The 19389-nt window shown below is 42.0% G+C and overlaps 1 protein-coding gene across 1 annotated transcript in view; it reads right to left on the reverse strand.

The window, feature by feature from the left end:
* The window catches only part of zzef1 (zinc finger, ZZ-type with EF hand domain 1), a 29969-nt gene that overhangs the window by 9953 nt on the left and 627 nt on the right, over window positions 1-19389 (reverse strand). Inside the window, exons 2-45 of the mRNA XM_075486424.1 lie at window positions 18633-18777; window positions 18325-18519; window positions 17991-18174; window positions 17708-17907; window positions 16572-16782; window positions 16298-16414; window positions 15451-15629; window positions 15135-15233; window positions 14954-15045; window positions 14704-14849; window positions 14370-14475; window positions 13939-14157; window positions 13520-13611; window positions 13135-13355; window positions 11060-11193; window positions 10770-10840; window positions 10562-10676; window positions 10286-10451; window positions 9961-10082; window positions 9741-9863; window positions 9246-9415; window positions 9048-9129; window positions 7679-7880; window positions 7348-7481; window positions 6999-7239; window positions 6813-6892; window positions 6627-6717; window positions 6058-6544; window positions 5785-5949; window positions 5074-5193; window positions 4797-4958; window positions 4501-4633; window positions 4010-4148; window positions 3753-3918; window positions 3382-3644; window positions 3063-3253; window positions 2724-2916; window positions 2424-2587; window positions 1818-2098; window positions 1205-1379; window positions 980-1112; window positions 676-902; window positions 270-578; window positions 81-181 (exon numbers count right to left, since the gene is read on the reverse strand). Coding sequence (XP_075342539.1) covers window positions 81-181; window positions 270-578; window positions 676-902; window positions 980-1112; window positions 1205-1379; window positions 1818-2098; window positions 2424-2587; window positions 2724-2916; window positions 3063-3253; window positions 3382-3644; window positions 3753-3918; window positions 4010-4148; window positions 4501-4633; window positions 4797-4958; window positions 5074-5193; window positions 5785-5949; window positions 6058-6544; window positions 6627-6717; window positions 6813-6892; window positions 6999-7239; window positions 7348-7481; window positions 7679-7880; window positions 9048-9129; window positions 9246-9415; window positions 9741-9863; window positions 9961-10082; window positions 10286-10451; window positions 10562-10676; window positions 10770-10840; window positions 11060-11193; window positions 13135-13355; window positions 13520-13611; window positions 13939-14157; window positions 14370-14475; window positions 14704-14849; window positions 14954-15045; window positions 15135-15233; window positions 15451-15629; window positions 16298-16414; window positions 16572-16782; window positions 17708-17907; window positions 17991-18174; window positions 18325-18519; window positions 18633-18777 — 7346 coding nt within the window. The remainder of the gene's footprint in view (window positions 1-80; window positions 182-269; window positions 579-675; window positions 903-979; window positions 1113-1204; window positions 1380-1817; window positions 2099-2423; window positions 2588-2723; window positions 2917-3062; window positions 3254-3381; window positions 3645-3752; window positions 3919-4009; window positions 4149-4500; window positions 4634-4796; window positions 4959-5073; window positions 5194-5784; window positions 5950-6057; window positions 6545-6626; window positions 6718-6812; window positions 6893-6998; window positions 7240-7347; window positions 7482-7678; window positions 7881-9047; window positions 9130-9245; window positions 9416-9740; window positions 9864-9960; window positions 10083-10285; window positions 10452-10561; window positions 10677-10769; window positions 10841-11059; window positions 11194-13134; window positions 13356-13519; window positions 13612-13938; window positions 14158-14369; window positions 14476-14703; window positions 14850-14953; window positions 15046-15134; window positions 15234-15450; window positions 15630-16297; window positions 16415-16571; window positions 16783-17707; window positions 17908-17990; window positions 18175-18324; window positions 18520-18632; window positions 18778-19389) is intronic.

Consider the following 19389-nt stretch of genomic DNA (forward strand, 5'->3'; position numbering starts at 1 on the left):
AAATAGGAATGATCAAAGTAATAATATGACCTTTACAATGGTCCATATAAAGAAAGTAACCGGATTTTTATTTTGCTGACCTCTTCTGCACCTCTAGGAAAAAGGAGTCTGTCCTCTTCATCTGCAACTCATACATGGCTCGCAGAATTGGCAGGGGGGCGTTTAAGGCATCATGGGTGATCTGCATTGAAAAAAGAAGGAAAAAGGGACTAAATTAGTAGGTTCTACTATATTTTTGTGAATATATTCTGAGAGGTATTCCTCATCACCTGGAAGCAAATCTTTGTCTCCTCATCGAGACCTTCTAAGGGGTCGGGCCTGTTGACGTCGGTATCGTCAGCACAGGAGCTGGAGTGGTCTGAGTCGTGCTCCTTATCCTGCTCTCTCTGGTCTCTCTCAGGGTCTTGAGCCATGGAATGGATTTCCCTTTTGGAGGAGTAGAGCATGATGGAGAGAATCTCCAGGTCTCGTAGTAGCCACAGCTTGCTGAAGCCGGTCCCCTTGCTGCATTTCCTCACGAGCAGCTGGGTCAGACCGGACTGCTGGATGGCCTCCTGTGCTTGGTCCACTCCATGCTTCTGCATAAAAGAACAACGTGCAATGAAAAATCTACATTTAGACAGAGACACACTAGGATGCATAGGCAAGGAGCTTGTGGATTCTAAGAGCAGGTACCTTCAGTGTGTTGTAGAGGCCTTTAAGGGCTAAGGACAGGACCCAGGAAGCCTCCACAGCATCAGGAGAGCCATTCTCTTGGCTCGTCTCTAATAGATGGCTGATAATGGAGGTGAAATTGCTCAGATAGCGACTAAGAAGAGTCTTTTGACAGCTGTGGCTCTGTGACTGCCCTGAGGAACTGGCTGCGGTGGAATCCTGAGACTGGATGAGCTGGTAGTCCTTCACTATGAAAGAGAGGAAACTTGGTTAATACCATGTTTATTTTTCATCATGGAGAATTCTGGTCATGTACTACACAAACCTGTTTTCCTTTTGCGTGTCTTTACATCCACCACAGCAGCATGATTTTTCTCTGTGAAGTGCTTGAGCAAGATCATGTTGTGCTGTTCATTAGCGTTGTCGATAAACACCGTCTGGGTGCCCACGCACAGCACCTGTCAGAAACACAGGGGAGTCACAACAGGAGTTAAAGTCACAAAGCACAATCAGGCAGCAGTGAGAGAATTCAAAAGAATATTCTGCATACCTCAGGGAAGCCCACCAGTACCAGCAGAGTGAAGAGGTTGGTGCGTTTCAGAGTATGTGGCAGCTGCTGAATGCAGTGGTCAGTGAAAGCAGCAATGACTGTGCTCCACTCAGGACAAGCATTCAGATTGTGTAAAATGTCAGCCACCGTGCACGCCCAATCCAGACCAATGCGACTGCAGACAGCAAAGCAGGAACTTGTTAATGATTCTGCAAACAACTATCTGTTTGGCAAAAGTTATGTCTCTTCTAATTCACAGTTTACTATACAGTAGTGTATATAGTTCTAATGTAATGGTGAAACTAAACAAACACTGAATACAAAAAGGAACGCCTTCAGTCGTCACTTGTAACACTAAATTTCATTGGAATTGTGATAAGTATTATCAAATCTGGAAATCAAGTGACTGCATATGCAGGGTAAGATCAGCTTGCTAACTTTTACAGTGAATTTGTATAAAATACAAACCACGTCATCCATCTGTTTTCATCTGAATAGGAAAAAAAAGTCTGGTCCTGGGAGTATTCATTTCTTAAACTGTGTCATTAAGAGTATGGATCCCTAAACTACAATAATAAGTGCTTCTGCTTTCATAATATATTCTTTATTTTACCTGTCTAAACAGACAGCCCCAAGGCTGAAGAGCAGCTGGGTGGTCTTCCACCCCAGAGTGTCTGAACAAACTGCATCTCCTTGAGTCAGCAGCTCGTATTTGTCAGCTAGGGCCTCTGTGACAGCAGCGTCAGCTTCCATCGGAGGGATCCGGAGCAGCAGCTGGCCCAAGAGTCCCAGGGTGAGGTGGTAAGTCTCGTTAAGAGAGCCAGCATTGGAAATGACTGCCCTGAAAAGCTGGGGCAGGATGGAGTTCAGACTGGGCAGAGACATGGTGTTTCCCTGAGGATGCAAGAGTAGAATTATAAATATTATCTGTAGATATAAAGAACACATGTCAGTGGTGATGCACTGTAATGAATACTGGACAAACATGAATGCACGCTGGGTACAAACTCCTATATCTGTGATCAGCCAAGCTAATCATTTGCCCGTTTTCACTCCTTATGCTCAGTTAAGTTAATCAGCAGCTTGCAGCCACTTTATATGAAAAACACATGAGAGTGGTTACCAGAGTCATTATTTAAATCAATATGAACAAACAAATTTATTCACTGTTCAACATTACACTGAATCCCAACCACCAAAAACTTCTGGCATCACATACTGGTTTGGCTGGTGGTAGCATTGCAGCTAGTAGTCCCAGAATCCTCTCTCTGGAGCACTCTGAAAACACATGTTCCTGCAGGGGAACCTGGGGCAGCCTTGCATCTGTCTCCTTGGCAACATCAGACTCGAGAGAGTGGGCAGCTCCTGGTCCAGAATCTGAGGCTGAGAGCAAATTAAAAATAAGGCTGATTCGGAAAGTTTTGTATCAATCATAATCATAATCACTCCAGAGTGACTAAAGTCACTAATGAACAAGCTATGCTGTAATCATCCAGGCGGAGGGAATCTGAGCACTTACCTCGGACCACAGGGGAAAGAGGGTCTTCACTGGACACAGAGGGAGTCTGGCTGAGGGTGGCAGAGTCTAGAGTGTCTTGAGGAATCAGCTTCTTTTTGTCATTCTCTCCAGAAACTGGGGGGAATGACCCCTCTGGAGGAGCAGCAGGAGAGCTCACTTCTTTCGCCTTCTTCTCCTTGCCCGATGGTTTACTCTGGTAGTGAAATTATACCAATTGTTAAAAGGCAGCTAACTATTCTCTTAATTACATTATCCTTTTAAAATAATTTCATGTATGCATCTTTTTATTTTATTTTTATGTATCAACTAAATCATTCAATCCTCATAATATTGAATTACATCAGTTTGGTTAATCACTTTATCCCTGGGAGATGATGGGGAGCAGACTGCAGCAGTACTGCCGGGGATGGAGGAGGTGTCAGTGGCAGTACTGAGCTCCTGAGAGGACTCAGGAGAGACTGGACACAGCTCACTGTCAGAAGCTGATTCATTGGAGGACAGCAGAGCGATCAAGGCTGAAGAACGAAGACCTATGTGCAGGACAAAATGACAAGAGTAAAATAAACCCTCGTTATGATTTAGAATTCTGGAAATGCTGAAATAGGATGGTTGAATAATCCATCATGGTTTATGCTGAAACAAACTGTTTTGGACTTACTTTTGCCAGTCTGCCCCTTGAGCAAGCAGTCAGTGATGAGTTGGGAACAATGCGTCTGCAGGGCAGAGGCCCGGTCCAAAGCCTTGTTGTCCAAAGGCTCTCCTTCCATCTGTCTTCCGCTGCTTAGTTCTGACGTATACAGAGCCAAAGCAGCAAACAGCAGCCAGGAGTAGTTGTGGATATAAGGCTGGATCAGGCGGTGACGGTCGCTGATTCGTATGGTCACCATGGGGTACACAGTGATCCGATGAGTGGGCAAGTGACTAAAGATTAGAACATTAAACAAAAGAATAATTGAATGAACCACTCTAGTGAACCACAGAGCAACAGGTGTGTTTTACCAGGATCAAATTAAACCTGAAATGTATTACCTGTCAGGATACTTCTTTGCATTATAGCAACCAAAGCACAAGTCAAAGTCTTCACACACATTGCAGTTGATCCTGCTGCCTACAATGAGCCCCTGACAGTGGTCACAAGCATATTCCATGTTGACCATTTCATGATCATCTTCATGGCCTTCAGGTTTGGCACCACCTGTTTACAACAGACACATTGACCTTTTGTTCAACTCGGTCGACTGGCCCTCCTGACTGTTCATGTATAGTAGTGTGGTGTTTGAGCTCACTGAGGAAGCAAGTCTTGCAGAGGTCCATATCCATGCACTGCAAACATCTGTAGCGGTGCCAGGGTGCCATTCGCTCACAGCCATCACAGGAGATCACCACATTGAGCAGGTCACAATAGCGAGCAATAAACATGTGCATCTGTAGATACAACAGGATCAAGTATCATTTAAAATGATTTTCTTGCTCCCGATAAGTAGATCTTTGCAGAGATACCATCTTAGTTAACCAAAATTTCCTTACCAAGCATTAATAAAAGCATTTGCACATAGTGTTATAATTAGAAGCTTTGTTCTTCTTTTTACATTATGTTATATAAGCAGAAAATGACAGCGTAGTTTGTCTGAAAAGGTGTAACTTACAGGACAAATGCCTACTTAGGGCCATTCAGATTAAACTATAAGGGCCATTTTTTTCATTGGGCATCTCAGAGGAAAGAAAAGGCAACTTGTTTGCTAATTACACTTGAAGAGAGTTATGGGTTGTTACATACCTTTCTCTTGTCCTCTGTTGATTCCTCTTCATCAATTTTGTCATACCACTTCTCAAACATGCCATCCATACACTCATCCATCCATTCCTGGTTCTTCTTGTAGTCTGCAATTTCATCCTCCTCTGTCCATTGACTAAACATGAATTTCAACCACAGAAATAACCGATCAATCACTCATTTAACATTTCATAAAATACCTGAAAAAGGATTCATGGTGCACAAAGCAGTGCATTTTACATTTACAGCTTGGAAAGGCCATGAAGCATTTCATTGCATGAGCTGGGCCGTAATATTACCTTATAGCGATGTCATGAACACTGATATTCTCCTGGGACATGCTGAGCAGGAGATCAGGAAGCTTGATGCTCAGGAACAGAGACAGGTCGTGCACTTCCCAGTTCATGTCTAGGAGGTGCAACAAGCAGGTCTGCACGCATGAAAGCGCTGGTAGAAGAGCTCTGGAGAGCAATGATCAGGATCAGGTTACTGCACACCCTTTTACACTAATCACCGCTGTGATCGCTTTTCACTTTCAATCTGTCTAGTTATCAGTGTAAGAGGAAAATAGCTTACTTCTCATTCAAGCTACTGAAACCCTGTACAGCTTCCACCAGCATGAGCACCAGCTGATGGTAAGTACGCCTCACCTCCTCTCCAAGGTTTTGCCCACTGTCTGACAACTGGAAGAAATAACTGAAAAGGACAGAGAAAATTAGATTACTGAAAGGCGACTTGCCTGCATGCTGCTTTTTAAATGACGTAAATGATCTCCTACTCAAAATGTGACTAATATTCACATATTCAACTTTAAATTGATATTGGTAAATACACAGAAAAATAACTTCCCATGATTATGATCAGAAGTACAGGTCAAAAGCAAACAAATTACGCTGTTACTCTTTGTTCCTAACTAATACTGTGGAATCTGTTTAGGAATATTGTTTGCTTCGATCGACAGATGTCAGGTTTGAGAAACTATGACACCATATCATGGCCAAATTTCTTCATTTAAAATGGTAGTTTACTCGTCAGGTAAAGTCTAATGACAGATACGGTAGAGTTACATTACAGAAGAGCAAGACTAGTTGGTATTTTTTGTCCAAACCCAGGGATGAACATTGAATTCACTAAATTTCTGCCGGTACCATCAAATATGGCGGTTTTCTCCTTTTTTTTGTTCCCCAGCTTTATTGAAGTACATTTCTATATTTTTAGAGCACATTTTACAAATAAAAAAAAAAGACTAGTATCACTCTTAAATTAAAAGAATGTCTACAGATATACCTGGTGAAGTCCTTCTGACATGCCAGCAGCTCCTGTAGGAATAGGATGCAGGGGGCTTGGAAGAGGTGGGGCTGTCCCAGGGATCGTAAACACTGCTGAACCATCTCCAGCACCTTGCATACACTCAGAGCCTGTGCTTTGTTCAGGGCCAGGGTTTGCAGAATGCTAGAGAAACAATAACTGGATGACTTAAGCTTATATGCTATGAATTACACAAACAAACTACATTTCAGAGTCATTTTGCATACACAAATCAGATTAGAAATCAGTCACCTTGCTGTTGTGAGAGCCTGGTCCTTTATGAAGTTTAGGATGTGTTTGAGAATTGGGTAGCATTCTTTGACAGAGGAAGTCATGCGGGGCTCTTCGATAGAGCGGCAGGACAGGAGGCGAAGACGTGACCGACTAAATGGAGCTTTACGGGTGAAGGTAGAGGGCGAGGCTGGCTCTGCTGGCTGAGATGAGAGACTCTCTGTGGAGCCTTCGTGGCCTCGCTTGCTGTGCTCACAGGAAGAAGAGCTCAGAACTTGAGTGTTGGATGACTGACTCTGCTTTGCCCCAGCCTCACTGCTCTCCTGACACCCTCCAGTCTGAGGGCCCAGAGAGGAGCTGGCCTGGAAGTCTCCTTCTGAGATCGAACTTGAGCGGAGAAGTGGAACAGAGCTGCCCTCTGCAGCTTTAGAAGAGTCACTGCCCTGGCAAGTTTTTCCACAAGGAGCAAATCGAAATAGCAAGAGGCTCTTCTCAATGCACATCTCGGCTGGGGTAAAAGAAAGTGGTTGAAATGAGCAAAATAACACTTGTGGGCTGAGGTTTGGAATAACTTTAGCTTAAGTCCTCACCTAGTGTCTCCATGGTAACCTCATCGTGATTTCCTTCTTTATCATCGGGGAGGTTCATTTTGCCAACTAGGTATCTCTGCTTCATCTCCAACTGACAGGAAATAAGAAGACGACATCAGTAGTTCAGAAGAATGATCAGGAGGAGACAATCAGCAGAGACAGAAAAATCACATCTTTAACACTCACCATCCATGTTCTGATACTGTCTGCCAGTGAATATACCTGCACAAACTCTTCACTTAGACAGGACTTGCAGTCTTGGTTAACTACTCACACAGAGACAAAAGAGAAGGGACAGATCAACCAAGATAAGAGACCATGCAGAATTATCATGCCGAAACTCTGTGATGACTCATGGCAGCCACACATTACCATATGTCTTCAGGGTCTGGATGAGGGCTGGTGTGTGGTATACCATGGCTGCCCAAATGGCATTCACAGCTTGGTCTGTCTTTGACCCAGCTGCAATCTCATTTCTTATTAGCTGCTTTTTGCAAGACTGCATTAGGGTTCTCATAAGTTCCATTCTACTGTCTGTCGGGCCTTGGGAAGGGTCCCAACGAGCAAAATCCTCTAGGAAGAACATTAACTCGTCATGAGTCCATGTTTTTGTCTACAACAGAGGAAAACAACAGCAAGTTAAGGTCAGTAAACGATACAATGTAATCCAATGAGTTTTTCTTTTATATATTGTATCTGGATAAAGCACACATGGCTTTACCTGATCTGGGGCTGTTGTACTCGGATTCGTCTCCCTTGCTTCGCACAAACCGTGTCGCAGGATGGGTTTCCATAGAGGTGAAGACTGAACATGGGACATTTTCCCTGGTGGAAGCTCCTTTATTGTGCGAATTTCTGGAGAAGACAGTAGCCCACAAATATCAAGGATTTGAATAACAAGTAGATTATAAGTGGCCTGACAACAAAATAAATAGGTTTAAAAACAGTATAATTTTGCAAATCTTTCCAAGAACAAGACACGGATAAATTTTGCCCATGTTTAAAGACAGTGATTTCCAAATTTGCCTGGTCAAGATGGCATGTGGGCTCACCGTAAGACGATTTCAATGCCAGGGTTCTGGAAGCAAGGCGACCCATCAGGCGAGCCACCAGAAGCTGCAGGTCTGACATCCAAGAAAGGGTGATATCTGGTAGACCCAGGGCTGTTACAGTGAACTTGTAACCCCACTCATTATTGCTGCTGTCAGAGTGGAAGAGGAACTGAAGCTGAGGGCCAGCATCAAATGTCACCTTCTGCAGGAGCAGAGAGAAAGACACAAACACATAAAGGACCAAACCAACAACAATGTACACTAGGGCCGGCACGGTATATGTATTCGTGTACGGGGGTCACGGTTCGGTACGCGCATTGCCACGCAGAATACACACGGTACGGAAGTTTAATATTGATCTGAACGCGGAACTGTTATTTTGCAAGAGTTTCCTTCAGGACCCATTTAAACACTGCCACATGCAAGCTCTGATTGGTCCGTAGAGATATATATGCATACCTGGATTGGTCTAAATAGCAAACTCCACCTTCAAATACAAACTGTACTCTGTGGTAAGGTACCGCTGTTGGGTTGATGTTGCGAGAGAGAGCTAACATTAGCCGCTTTCGGACAGAGTAGTCATAAGAACGCAGTTATCAGAACTGTCCTACTCGAATTTCGTTCTGATAACTGTCCTTCCCCAGTGGAACTGTTTCAGTCTGCATTCGCACATGAGTCGGGACCAGGTTGTGACTGATACGCCGCGCGCAGCCGGCTGCGTCAGTGACGTGTTACGTTAGCCGTTTAGCGCCACATTCAACACCAAAACAAAACAAAACAAAACCCGGTAAAAGTAAGGAGAGAAGAAAAAACACCACAAAGAAGCTAATATGGAGAGCGATGAAGCCACTGTGTTCGTGGTCTGTATGATGGTGATATTAATCATGGATGATCACATCAGGCGTCTAATATCGAGGCTGGAAGAGCTCACAGAGAGTCAGGAGACGATACTTTTTCATTTCATGAAGGAAGAAAGGAAAGCAGAGCGCTGCAGACAAAGGAGACAACGTGTAAGTTTAACTTATTAAACACCCGCCGGTTCTGTCTGTGTGGTATGATGAAACATTTCAGCCGTGATAGCATGACATGGATACAAATACATGCAGAGCAAAAAAAATTACCGAAGCAATTGGAATTTACATCGCATCCGCTATGCGCCCATATTCCACTGTAGAAGAGGCAGGATTCAGATATCTATTACATGTGCTCGAACCTCGCTACACGCCTCCTTCGGCACTGTACCGAAAATGTACCGAACCGTAGGGTCCAAACCGAGGTACGTACCGAACCGTGAGTTTTTTGTACCGTTCCACCCCTAATGTACACACATGTACAGTGACAACAGAAGTGTTTTTTTTTTTTTATTTACCTTTGGCCACTTTTCAGTTCCAACCTTCATATCATAGCGCACTTTCCCACCTCTAGAATCAGTGAACTCTAGATAGTCGTATCTGTGAATAATAAGATGATTCACTGGTAAAAATCCTCATTGGGGATATATATATATATATATATATATGTATATATATGAAAAATGAATAACAACAAAAAGTGCTTTATCAGTCACCTTTTCTCTGTCTCACAGCGTTCGTCAAACTCCACCTCGAAAGAGGTCGCACCTGGACAGGCAAAGATGGTGGTCTCATGGCGGCTGTTCTCGTAGTTGTGAGGTGATTCCATGCTCCACGTCCTGAGCACCACTGGCTGCTGAGGTTGATGCCAGCTTTCTTGATCCACCTAACGGTTACATATCAATGTTTATTACAGTGAGGTAGAATGCAATGCAAGTACCAAGTTAGGGCGATTAAGTATTCCCTTTTGAAATAAGCTTATCTGACATTTGCAGTGGTAATTTTAGCAAAAAGAAACCACTTGAGAGGTTAAACCAAACCTTAAAACTTTCAGCTTTTATCGTAAATCACCAACTTTGCCCTCGTTTTTATCAAAATTCTTTTCAAAAAGAAAAATGATACAAGATGCGTTGCTATGGGCTGGAAAGGTAAAACGACACATGTCACTCTATTTCTTCATGGGTCAAGGATTATGGTCAAAATAGACTGACCTTAGAGAAGATGTCTCCAGTATCACTTGAAAGGCTTTTGAGAAGGTCAACTAGAGAGGAGAAGCTCTTCAGCAGCAAACTGTGAGGAATATCCAAAGGGCATAGCTCCAAGAGAAAAATCATCTGCCAGGAACGGGACAATTTTGTGTTAGGTTGTTTCAGCACGGTCTATGCTTGTGCAAAAGGGCAATTGAAAACTCATGACTCTAGTTTGTATTACCAGTTGTCTGAAGACGGTGGCAAGGATGGAGCTGCCTAATTTGTCAGTAATTTCAGTACTGGTGTACCTCTCTAGTAGGGAACCCAGTAGAGCTTTGATACTTCCCAGGAACTGGTCCACATCTGTTGACACAAACCATTTAATGAGCCTCAGAGCACGGTAAAGGCGCTCAGTGTCGAATCATTATAAAACTAATTTAGACATTCTTTTATAACATTGGACTGAACAGAGTCGAGCTCCAGGCTCTTATAAACACAAAGACCTAAAAATGGGAACCTTGATGAGATGTTTATCGGTGCAATAAAGCATCATCAGTATAACTCACATCTTAGGAGGATTTCTCTTGCCAGCTCCAATGCAACAGGTGTGGTAGCTCCACCTTTAAGTTGCAGGTAGCACCAGGAAAGCAAACTTCCTTGCAAAGCCCAGAACAAGGACAGCAATACTGTCCTGCTGGCTCCACCATTTTCATCCACCATCATAACCTCACACTGAAAGATAGTTAACAGTTAACAGGAGAAGATCAGCAGAAAGGTAGATAGAAAAGTTAGAATTCACATATGAGTATTTGTAAATTGTCAGAAAACATAATGAAACTGACCTCTCTTGTGGCTACAAGTAGCAACGTTTCCATGACTGACAGAATTGGGCTGATGTCAAAGTCTAAGGGAGCTCCTTTCGGGGGCAGCAATAGAAGGCCACTTGGATCCTGGTCACTGAATGGAGAGCAGGGTCATTACTCATTCGTCGTAATGTCTGAGCATGTATTAGAATATTACAACCTGTTTACATATCCACAGAAAACTTACCTGAAGTAATTACAAAGAGATTCAAACGTCACCTTCACTGACTCTGGCTGATCCTCTTCTGTAATATTTTTCTGCAAAATGACATCGTTATGGTTACTGGGGTTAAAGGAAGCAACATTTGTGTGCCTATATATATATATATATATATGCATATATATATATATGCATATATAGGCAAAGTTAACTATCTACGGTCATTTCTTTTTTTTCACTATGAAACTGTTACAAAAATAAGAAAGAATTGAGCTGAAATGCATGACAAATGACAATCATAAACATCTTAAACTCACCATCATGTGAAAGAGTCTATCCCGCCTTTCATGTTTATCAGGAAAGAAAACAGCTGCTCCATTAAGAATGGCCTTGACTGCTTCTTTGTGAAAAGTTTTTTCCACTAATGTCTCACCCTCTGGACCATCAACAACTGAAACAAAAATGAATTGAATGAATTCAAATGACTCTTAAGAGATCAACAGCAGCATTGTTTCTCGGAGCCGTACACTACCCAGCCCAGCATGTAGTACATACTGCCCATGGAGCCTAGTTCAAGACAACCGATTCAAATGAATGACTCTGTAAAAGCTTCTGCAGACCTCAATGACAGCTGAGCTGACTTATTCACACGAGTTATTCACCCTGCATAACTTTGCAGTACAAAACTCAATTTCCACTGTCCAAACAAAAAACAAGAAAAAGAAGTTTTAAAAAAAATTCCCATTGTCACTCTACCAGTGGTTACTTGTCACTGTTTAATGTTTAATTTGTTAGATTTGGGTTTTCGCTTTGGAGATTCCGCAATCCCAAAAAAGGTGAGAGGCCATGTAAAATGTAAATAAGAAATCATGATTAGCAAGCATCATAAACCAAAGTTTTACTCACAAAGTACACCATTTTAATATTTCATCACAGAATATTTGCTAATCTTTGCCTGATAGAGTTTTAACCTTCATTTGTGGATGGCATGGTGAACCGTGTTCACAGACAATGATTTCTGGAAGTGTTCCTGCAGTGCTGCCCGAGGGCCTGAAGATCACCAGCAGCCAGCATTGAGTTTTGGCCAAACCGCTTGCACACAGAGATGTTTATACTGTTTATACTTTGCATCTACACAATCTGTAAACTCCATCCTGTCCATCTTTACCTCTGAGAGACTCTTCATCTCTAAGGTGTTCTTTTATACCCAATATAGTGACTGATCTGTTGCCAATCGAATTAACTAGTCGCCACGTGTTAATGTAGCCGTTTCATTTTAGTACCAATAACTTTTCCCTTTGGACACTGAAATGAAAAATACTTTCTTTATCCCAAAAGGAAACTTTATATTATTATTTTGTTACCCCCGTCCCTTCTTTTTGGAGAAGTGTTGCTGCCATCAAATTCAAGATAAGCTCATATTTTCCAATGTCTTCCACATTCCATTGTTAATAAAACTGCACAGTAACTGAACGGGTTTTGAGTCTTGCAAATCATTGCATTCTGCTCTTCTTCACATTTTACACAGCCTCACAACTTTTTTTGGATTTTTTTTTTGGACAAAGCAAAAACCCAAATGAGACCAATTAGAAATTAAAATTCTTCATAAAAATAGAATAATGGTTCATTATTCAAATTTTCACAACTGCTGTTCTTAAGGTTTGCTGTTGGGCTGTACCATCATTGCTATGTAGGGACAGATCCACAGAACAAGTTACACCTGTATTGTGCATACTATTCTACTATACATTCATTTATCAAGAACAGTATGTTTGTCATTAATTAGACACTGTGGACAATGTTAACAGTGCTTCTTTGTTATGTATAAGCTATATGTATTCATACATGTATATAAATATGTTTATCATAGGTCAGTCTGTGTTGCCGTGTTGATAATAAATCACTACATTGATTCACATAAGTAGGCCACAATTAATAAAGGCCTACGCTGTGTACTTAAATATTTTATTGCTATGCTACTTTCTAACTTTAGAATTTTAGGAGGGAAGTGTAGTTTTTATATTTCAGGCTGAAATGAGGCCGAAAAATGCTGTCCTTCCTTTCTGAGAGTATATGAGGGCACATGTTGCATGGCGCTTGTTGCTACTTGTTGGTAATGTCATGCAGATTGGGAAGCATTGCCATCTACTGACTGGAACCAGAACTGGCGTATATTAAAATGTAAATAAATTTAGAAATAAACATACCTTATGAATAAGAAAGGACACCGTTATCACTGCTTACAATAACCTATAAATGACTAACATGGCGCACTCGATAAAATAACACACAGTAGTATAGGTGGGACTGATTGGGAATGAAACACTGAATTATTAACATCTACTGTTACTTTCAGACCAAATACTGCTGTGTAAAGCTGGCGGGTTCTTACGGTGGCAGAGGTGAGTATAGAGCTCTGACACAGCCTTGGTAGAGTCACCAAGAGGCTCTCCACTGCTGGATGTGGATGGACCTGCCACTGCAGAGGCCCCTTCTTCTAGCCCTGTGCTCTCCTCTGTGCCCCGTGGCTCCAGTGGGTTGGGCAGCATGGGAAAACAATTCTGCATCAACTGGAGAAGCAGAACTCTACTCTTCAACACCTCTTCTCCTTCACTGAAACAAGAGATGCTCAATTAAAGGTGAAATCTTACTATGAAAAGAAGTTTCCGACAGTGTACTACACCTCAGAAAGCTCAATGACAATCATTTCTGTACTATTACTGAAACTGAGGATGGAATATATATATATAAACAGCAGTTGTAGAGCATCTACTTACATCTCCCTGAGTTTACTGTAAAAGTTCCAGAAAAGGTCTAAGCTGAGACTACTGAAGTCCAGAAGATACTTCTGCTTGAAGTGAGAGGCATCCTGCAGAAATGGACACAAAGGGTTATTGTGTGACAAAACAAGGACAACACGCCATCTTACACATAAAGCATCCTTTCACATAAAGCATCCTTTCACAAACTTAAAAATTCGATGGTGCTCAAACAGGAGATGTTGCAATGTGTCCTAATGGGCACAAGAGGGCAGACTGTCTCACCATGAAAAAAGAATGAACATAGAAAAAGTGAAAGTCAGTAAGAAAGCACACGGAGAAATGTTAAGTTCCCCCAAATATACAAATGTACTACTAATATGATTCATATTTTAATGCGACACACACTGTAGATCCTCCAATCAGTAACACGTTACCATGTCCTGTGTAAGCTGCTGTATGAAGAATAATGTCTTGTTTAGAAGACAAAGGCCAGCGAGAGTATTGTGATCAAAGCGCTCTCCCTGTGCACTGAGGTCATCCAGGTCTCCGAGCCTCTCTGTCCCAGGACACAAGTAGCCACTGAAGCTGAGGGACTGCACACCCAGGCGCTCAGCAGAGTCCTGCCTGGTGCAGAGGAATTTCACCATCAGGAACTGAGAAGACGGGATGAGAGGAGTGAGAGAAACAAGAGATGCAGTGACTTGATCAAGACAGAGAATTTTAAAAAGTGAAATACAAATGCCTGAATTCACACGAGAGAGCACTGTCATTGTTAGGAAGTAATTGAGGGGTGAGAAACAACACTCAAAAGTTAAAAGCGTTCACATGAACACGGGGAATTGAGTAGTTGGATGTGGCATGGTACCTTTGAAACACGACACTGCTGCAGCTTGATCTCCACATCATTCCAGTCATCCTCAAGCTCAAACCAGCCGATTGGCTCGTCCTCACTCTGTGCTGGAATTCTCACACTGTGGGTCATGTGACGGCATGGCGTGTAAGTCATAAATTACAAAAACCGCTAAAGCAAAAACACCCAGGAGCTGAGGAGCTATGGGTCATACAGAACACAAACTAACAACACTGTATCAGAAGCATTTTATCACACTTTGATCGTTTAGGTGCCAGATTGTCCTGTTGCAACATGTTTAATGAAATACATGAAAAAAAATAAATAAAGCTATTAAAGGAATCCTTACTTGTCTTGTACAAACTCCTTGTAGTCCTTGTAGCTCCACAAGTCATATTTTTTGAACCTCTTGAAATGTTTCTCTGCATCAAAAGGGTCGTCTTGCTTGTACGCAAACACCAAACCACATTTAGCTCCAATGGCTCCTTTTCGCACCTTATTGCATAAACCAGAATTTAGATGTTATGTACACGAATCCTCCATTACCGACTGTGTTATCACGACTTGCTGTAATCATGACACCAACTGTGCCATCTTACTTTGATCTTCATCTGAGTGACCTGGAAGCTGCTCTGGTCCTCTGTCGACAGGATCACGCTGGCTTTCTTTCTGCCACTTTCTGTAAGAAAACCTGGAGAGAAATAAACATTCAGCGACACTCGAGTGTCGTTTCATACAGCACTTAAACTACTCAGAAACTGTAAGTGGTCTAAGGTGTACCATCTCCAGTGGAAGACTCTGTGAGCATGTTATCTGGCCCCGACTTCTCCTCTTTACTCTTTACATCACAGGCCTGCAGGTGCAGCTGAAGAGGTTTTCCTGTAATGAGCCACATTTTCAGTGACAATTAAGTTAAACATTTCGTAATTTTCCACAGTGGTGCAATATAATTTCTGTCCTGGGGTGGGGGTGCATACACCACGCTGAAGAGTGACCCAGTAAGAGACCTGACAATTGTCCGCTGCCCAGTTAAATGATTCTCCACCTTGTATGCTAAGCACTCTCTTTTCAAGTCTGTGATTTCTGGTCTACTTACCATTACGATAGAGCAGTCGCAGCCTGACCGAGGCCATAGAGATGATGAGGGAGGAGGCCTTGTAGTTGGTCTGTAAATGATCACTGATGCAGGACAAGGCTTGGAGCACTTTTGCCACGCTGCCTCTGGCCAGGGCGAAGGCCAGGAGGGTCAATTCAGCATCGGGACTCACACAGCAACTAAACAGAAACAAAGAAACAAACAAGGATTGAATAGGGATTTTAGTCGAAATTACAATATTATTTATGTCAAATATCTTTTGTCTAGAATATTATGTGTAGTCTTATGTGTACCTTCACATCATAAATGAAAGGTTAACATTTCTACAGATTGGTTATAATGCCCATGCTACCACGTGCACATTAAAACAACTCAGTACATTGTTTCTCACATAAAAAAGACATAAGTCTTTTTTATGTCCCTCGCTCTTCTGAAGGCTTTTATTAACGTTCAGTTCATATGGATATAATAAACAGCTACAAAACAGCCAACACAAGCCATAATACATATTCAACAATATTAAAGGCATGCTGGAATTAACTACAATAAGACTTTAGTTTTCAAGTTATTTTTGATGAGCCACAATACTGCTGTCATCTTTGGAAGGATGTGCAGACAATCAAGCAGATTAAAAATAATGTCTTCACCACACTCAATCACTTCCTCGACATAGCTATTCAGTTTGTTTTAATATAATTTACCTTCACAGATTAATAATATATTATTGAATTGAACTGAACTGAATTAACGTTAATCTATTTCACTATGTTTCATTATGATAATGTCAGCATCATGAACTCAGTGTGGCAGTGATGGGTGAATTTGCTGATCCAATGCAGGTCCTTACTCTGCTATCCTGAGAAGAAACCCATCCACCTCCTCCAGGATGTTCAATGAGAAGAACTTGGGGAAATCGGTGGATGATGGTGTCAGGGACAACGGTGGCATATGCTGTAAGGCTTTCCTAGAAAAAAGCAGCACAAAGAAGCTCAGCTCTCGAGCACTGAACAAAGAACTATTATGGAGTCAGATGGTAAAAGCTGAAAGGTCATAACTCTCCAAAACAGGGTTGCATTTGTCTGAAATATTACAGTAATATGCACAATCACGAGCCATCTTACTGTGTGCTCTGAAGAACAGTCTGAGCCAGAGCGGGGTTAGTCTCCATGGATGCTGTGACCAAGGAGGTGAGGAGAGACAGGTACCAGATGGCTGAAGCATCCGAAACAGACACCTCTTTACTCTTGGTAATCTGATAGCCCAGCGTCTTCAAGCCATGAATCCGCGTGTCACATCCATCGCTCAGGCACCGCTTAATGTTGACTTGGATGTCTGGGATTTAGTGACAAGTTAATGCGGTTAGCTGACTGATGGAATACATCATGCAAAAATGTCAGAGGAAAATACAATGGAAGCAGGTTCATGGAGAAACACAAACAAATCCCTTCTTATAAGCAAGCAAATTAATTAAAATGTGCTTATTTTCATCTAGCTAATCATCTCAAACCACAAAACCTTTGTGATTTATAAAATACAAAGCTGGAACTGATTTAGCTAGTAGATTATACACAGTAATCTCGCTTTTTTTTTTTTTTTTTTTCCTTTCTTGTAAACAGATGGTGGATAACCCTAACTCTTAGCAAAAAAGTTAACATGGCAAGAACGATTTTAGGCTACCTTTACACGGAAATGATCTGAAACCAAAACGCGTTTCGTTTTCACTATTAAATCTGCATTTAGACGAGCATTTTAGGGTGAAAATCTGCGTGCATACGGAAACGCAAAAGTGTGTGACGTTTCATATTTATCGATGCAGTAAACACGCCAGATGGCTAGGTGGCAACACTACCAAGACTTACTTCTCTACTCATTTCTATGTGACGAGAAACACAGTTTTGCGTTTTCATCGTTTACACGGTGGCGCGACAGTGGAGCGTTTTCAAGAATTCCACTCTGGAGGGCGGTTTCACTTTTTTGCGTTTTCATGCCCCCAAAACGCCGTTACCATCTAAACGATATAGTGCATCCGCAAAAAGGTTTTGCGTTTTTAACCCGTTTTCGTTTCCGTGTAAAGTGCCCCTTAGTTGGATGTGTGTCTATTGGCTCTACAGAAAGATGAATGTGGATGAATCAAGTCTGTAGCTGATCTGTAGTCTGGTTTGTTTCAGACTAATGGGAAGGAAAGCTTCTCTTAAAGACACAAGCCAAAGAAATTTAACTATCTAATAAGCAGACAAACTGACAGATTGTGACTCACAGGGGTGTGTGATGTTGGCATTCTCCAATAGAGCTACGTAGCCCGTGACATTGCTGGGGATGCGGATGTCTCTGATCTCCTGCAAGGAACGCCGGTTTTTCCCCACAGCAACTGAGACCAGCTGAGGCATATAACTATGGTCATTCGAAGCCACAGCAATGGCCAGTCGTCTCAAAACCACATCTGGTTTCATTTTCAGTCTTTGAAAAAAGAGAAAGGAAAGCTTCCATGAGAAAATCCAAAAGATACAAGGACCAAATTCATCTGCAAAGTCACATTCTACCTTATCCAGTGTGATCGAGCACTGCCGTCAGACTGCCAGAAAGATGCAGTTTCCCCATTTGTCATCTTGTAGATGTCAGCAACATTTGACGAAGCCTCTATTGTACTGTAGCACTGTGTGACCACCTTGACTTTATCTACATCCGGATCACGGTCTAGTTCTGCTCTGTACTGGATATCTAAATCTGAAAGAGAATAGATGAAGACCATTGTGATCTTGTGCAGCAAAAGGAGACAGATGTGCAGTTAAAATGTTATGTTAAAAAATTAAAGACGACATTACAAAGTTGGAAAATAAAGCCCCTTGTTTAGCAATAGACAGCTCTGGTGCTCACCTTTCTCCTTCTGCAAGAGGAACTCCAAGAAGTCCTGGACCACGCTAGACCGCATGGTGCAGATACTGTTGTAGCCTTCTAAAATAGGGAAAGGGATGGCACTGCTGGGAATACGATTTCTGTGTAAGAATTTAAGGATTTTAGAGGCATGTGCTCCTAATCGGTCTTTGGTCTTGGAGAATATGTCAACAAAACCTGAAGGAAGAAAAATCCAAGAAGAATGAGACGATATCCAGGCCACATGACAACACAGTTGATCCAAATAAGCTTGATCTTCTCCACACAGGTAAACAATTCAAACATCTTGCCTGGGGTTAGGGAGCACGCCTGTAGCTGTCTTATCACATGACTCAGCTCTCCCTGTAGGTTTGCGCCATTGGAGTTCTTAAGCGCAAGGAGCATACTCTCTACGTCCACTACTCCATCTCCTTCAGCATCGAACTGTCCAAAGGCCTGAGATAGGGAACAAAGATGCTGAAGACACATGACCCAATCAATACTGTATTTGCACACCATCACATAAACCTGAGAAATGTATGCTTAAATCACAATCAGGCAAACAAATGGCACCTAATGATCAAACAGTTATCTCCACCTATATAAATAGTAGTTAACTATGTATCTTTTCAGTGTAGCTGTATGTATTAGTATCTGTATAAAAAGTCACTTTTTGACGTGAAAAAGGCAGATGGCACTTCTACATTAGGATGCTACACAGATGTGAGTTTTTGAGGTAATCAGTGCAGCGTTCAGTATTTTAAACACAAGTGAGGTAGTCGTGTCACAAAAAAAAGACAAATGCAGACTAAAGTACCCATTTAACTCCAGCCTTTGGTCAAAGAACAAATGTCAGTCAACAAAACAGTGTGTTCTGATACACACTGTTGTATCAGGGGCCAAAGCTGAATACCAGTGCAGATGGCATTATTACAGCTCTTTAATCTCACTCATGGCACACCCTTTAGATTACTTTAATGATTAAATGACTACATTTCTGCCTATTATCATATCTGTTGATTGTTTATCATAAATGGGCGTGTTGACATGGCAGTCGTTCCACCCTCA

Source organism: Odontesthes bonariensis, chromosome 16, assembly GCF_027942865.1.
Source record: "Odontesthes bonariensis isolate fOdoBon6 chromosome 16, fOdoBon6.hap1, whole genome shotgun sequence".
NCBI classification, from domain to species: domain Eukaryota; kingdom Metazoa; phylum Chordata; class Actinopteri; order Atheriniformes; family Atherinopsidae; genus Odontesthes; species Odontesthes bonariensis.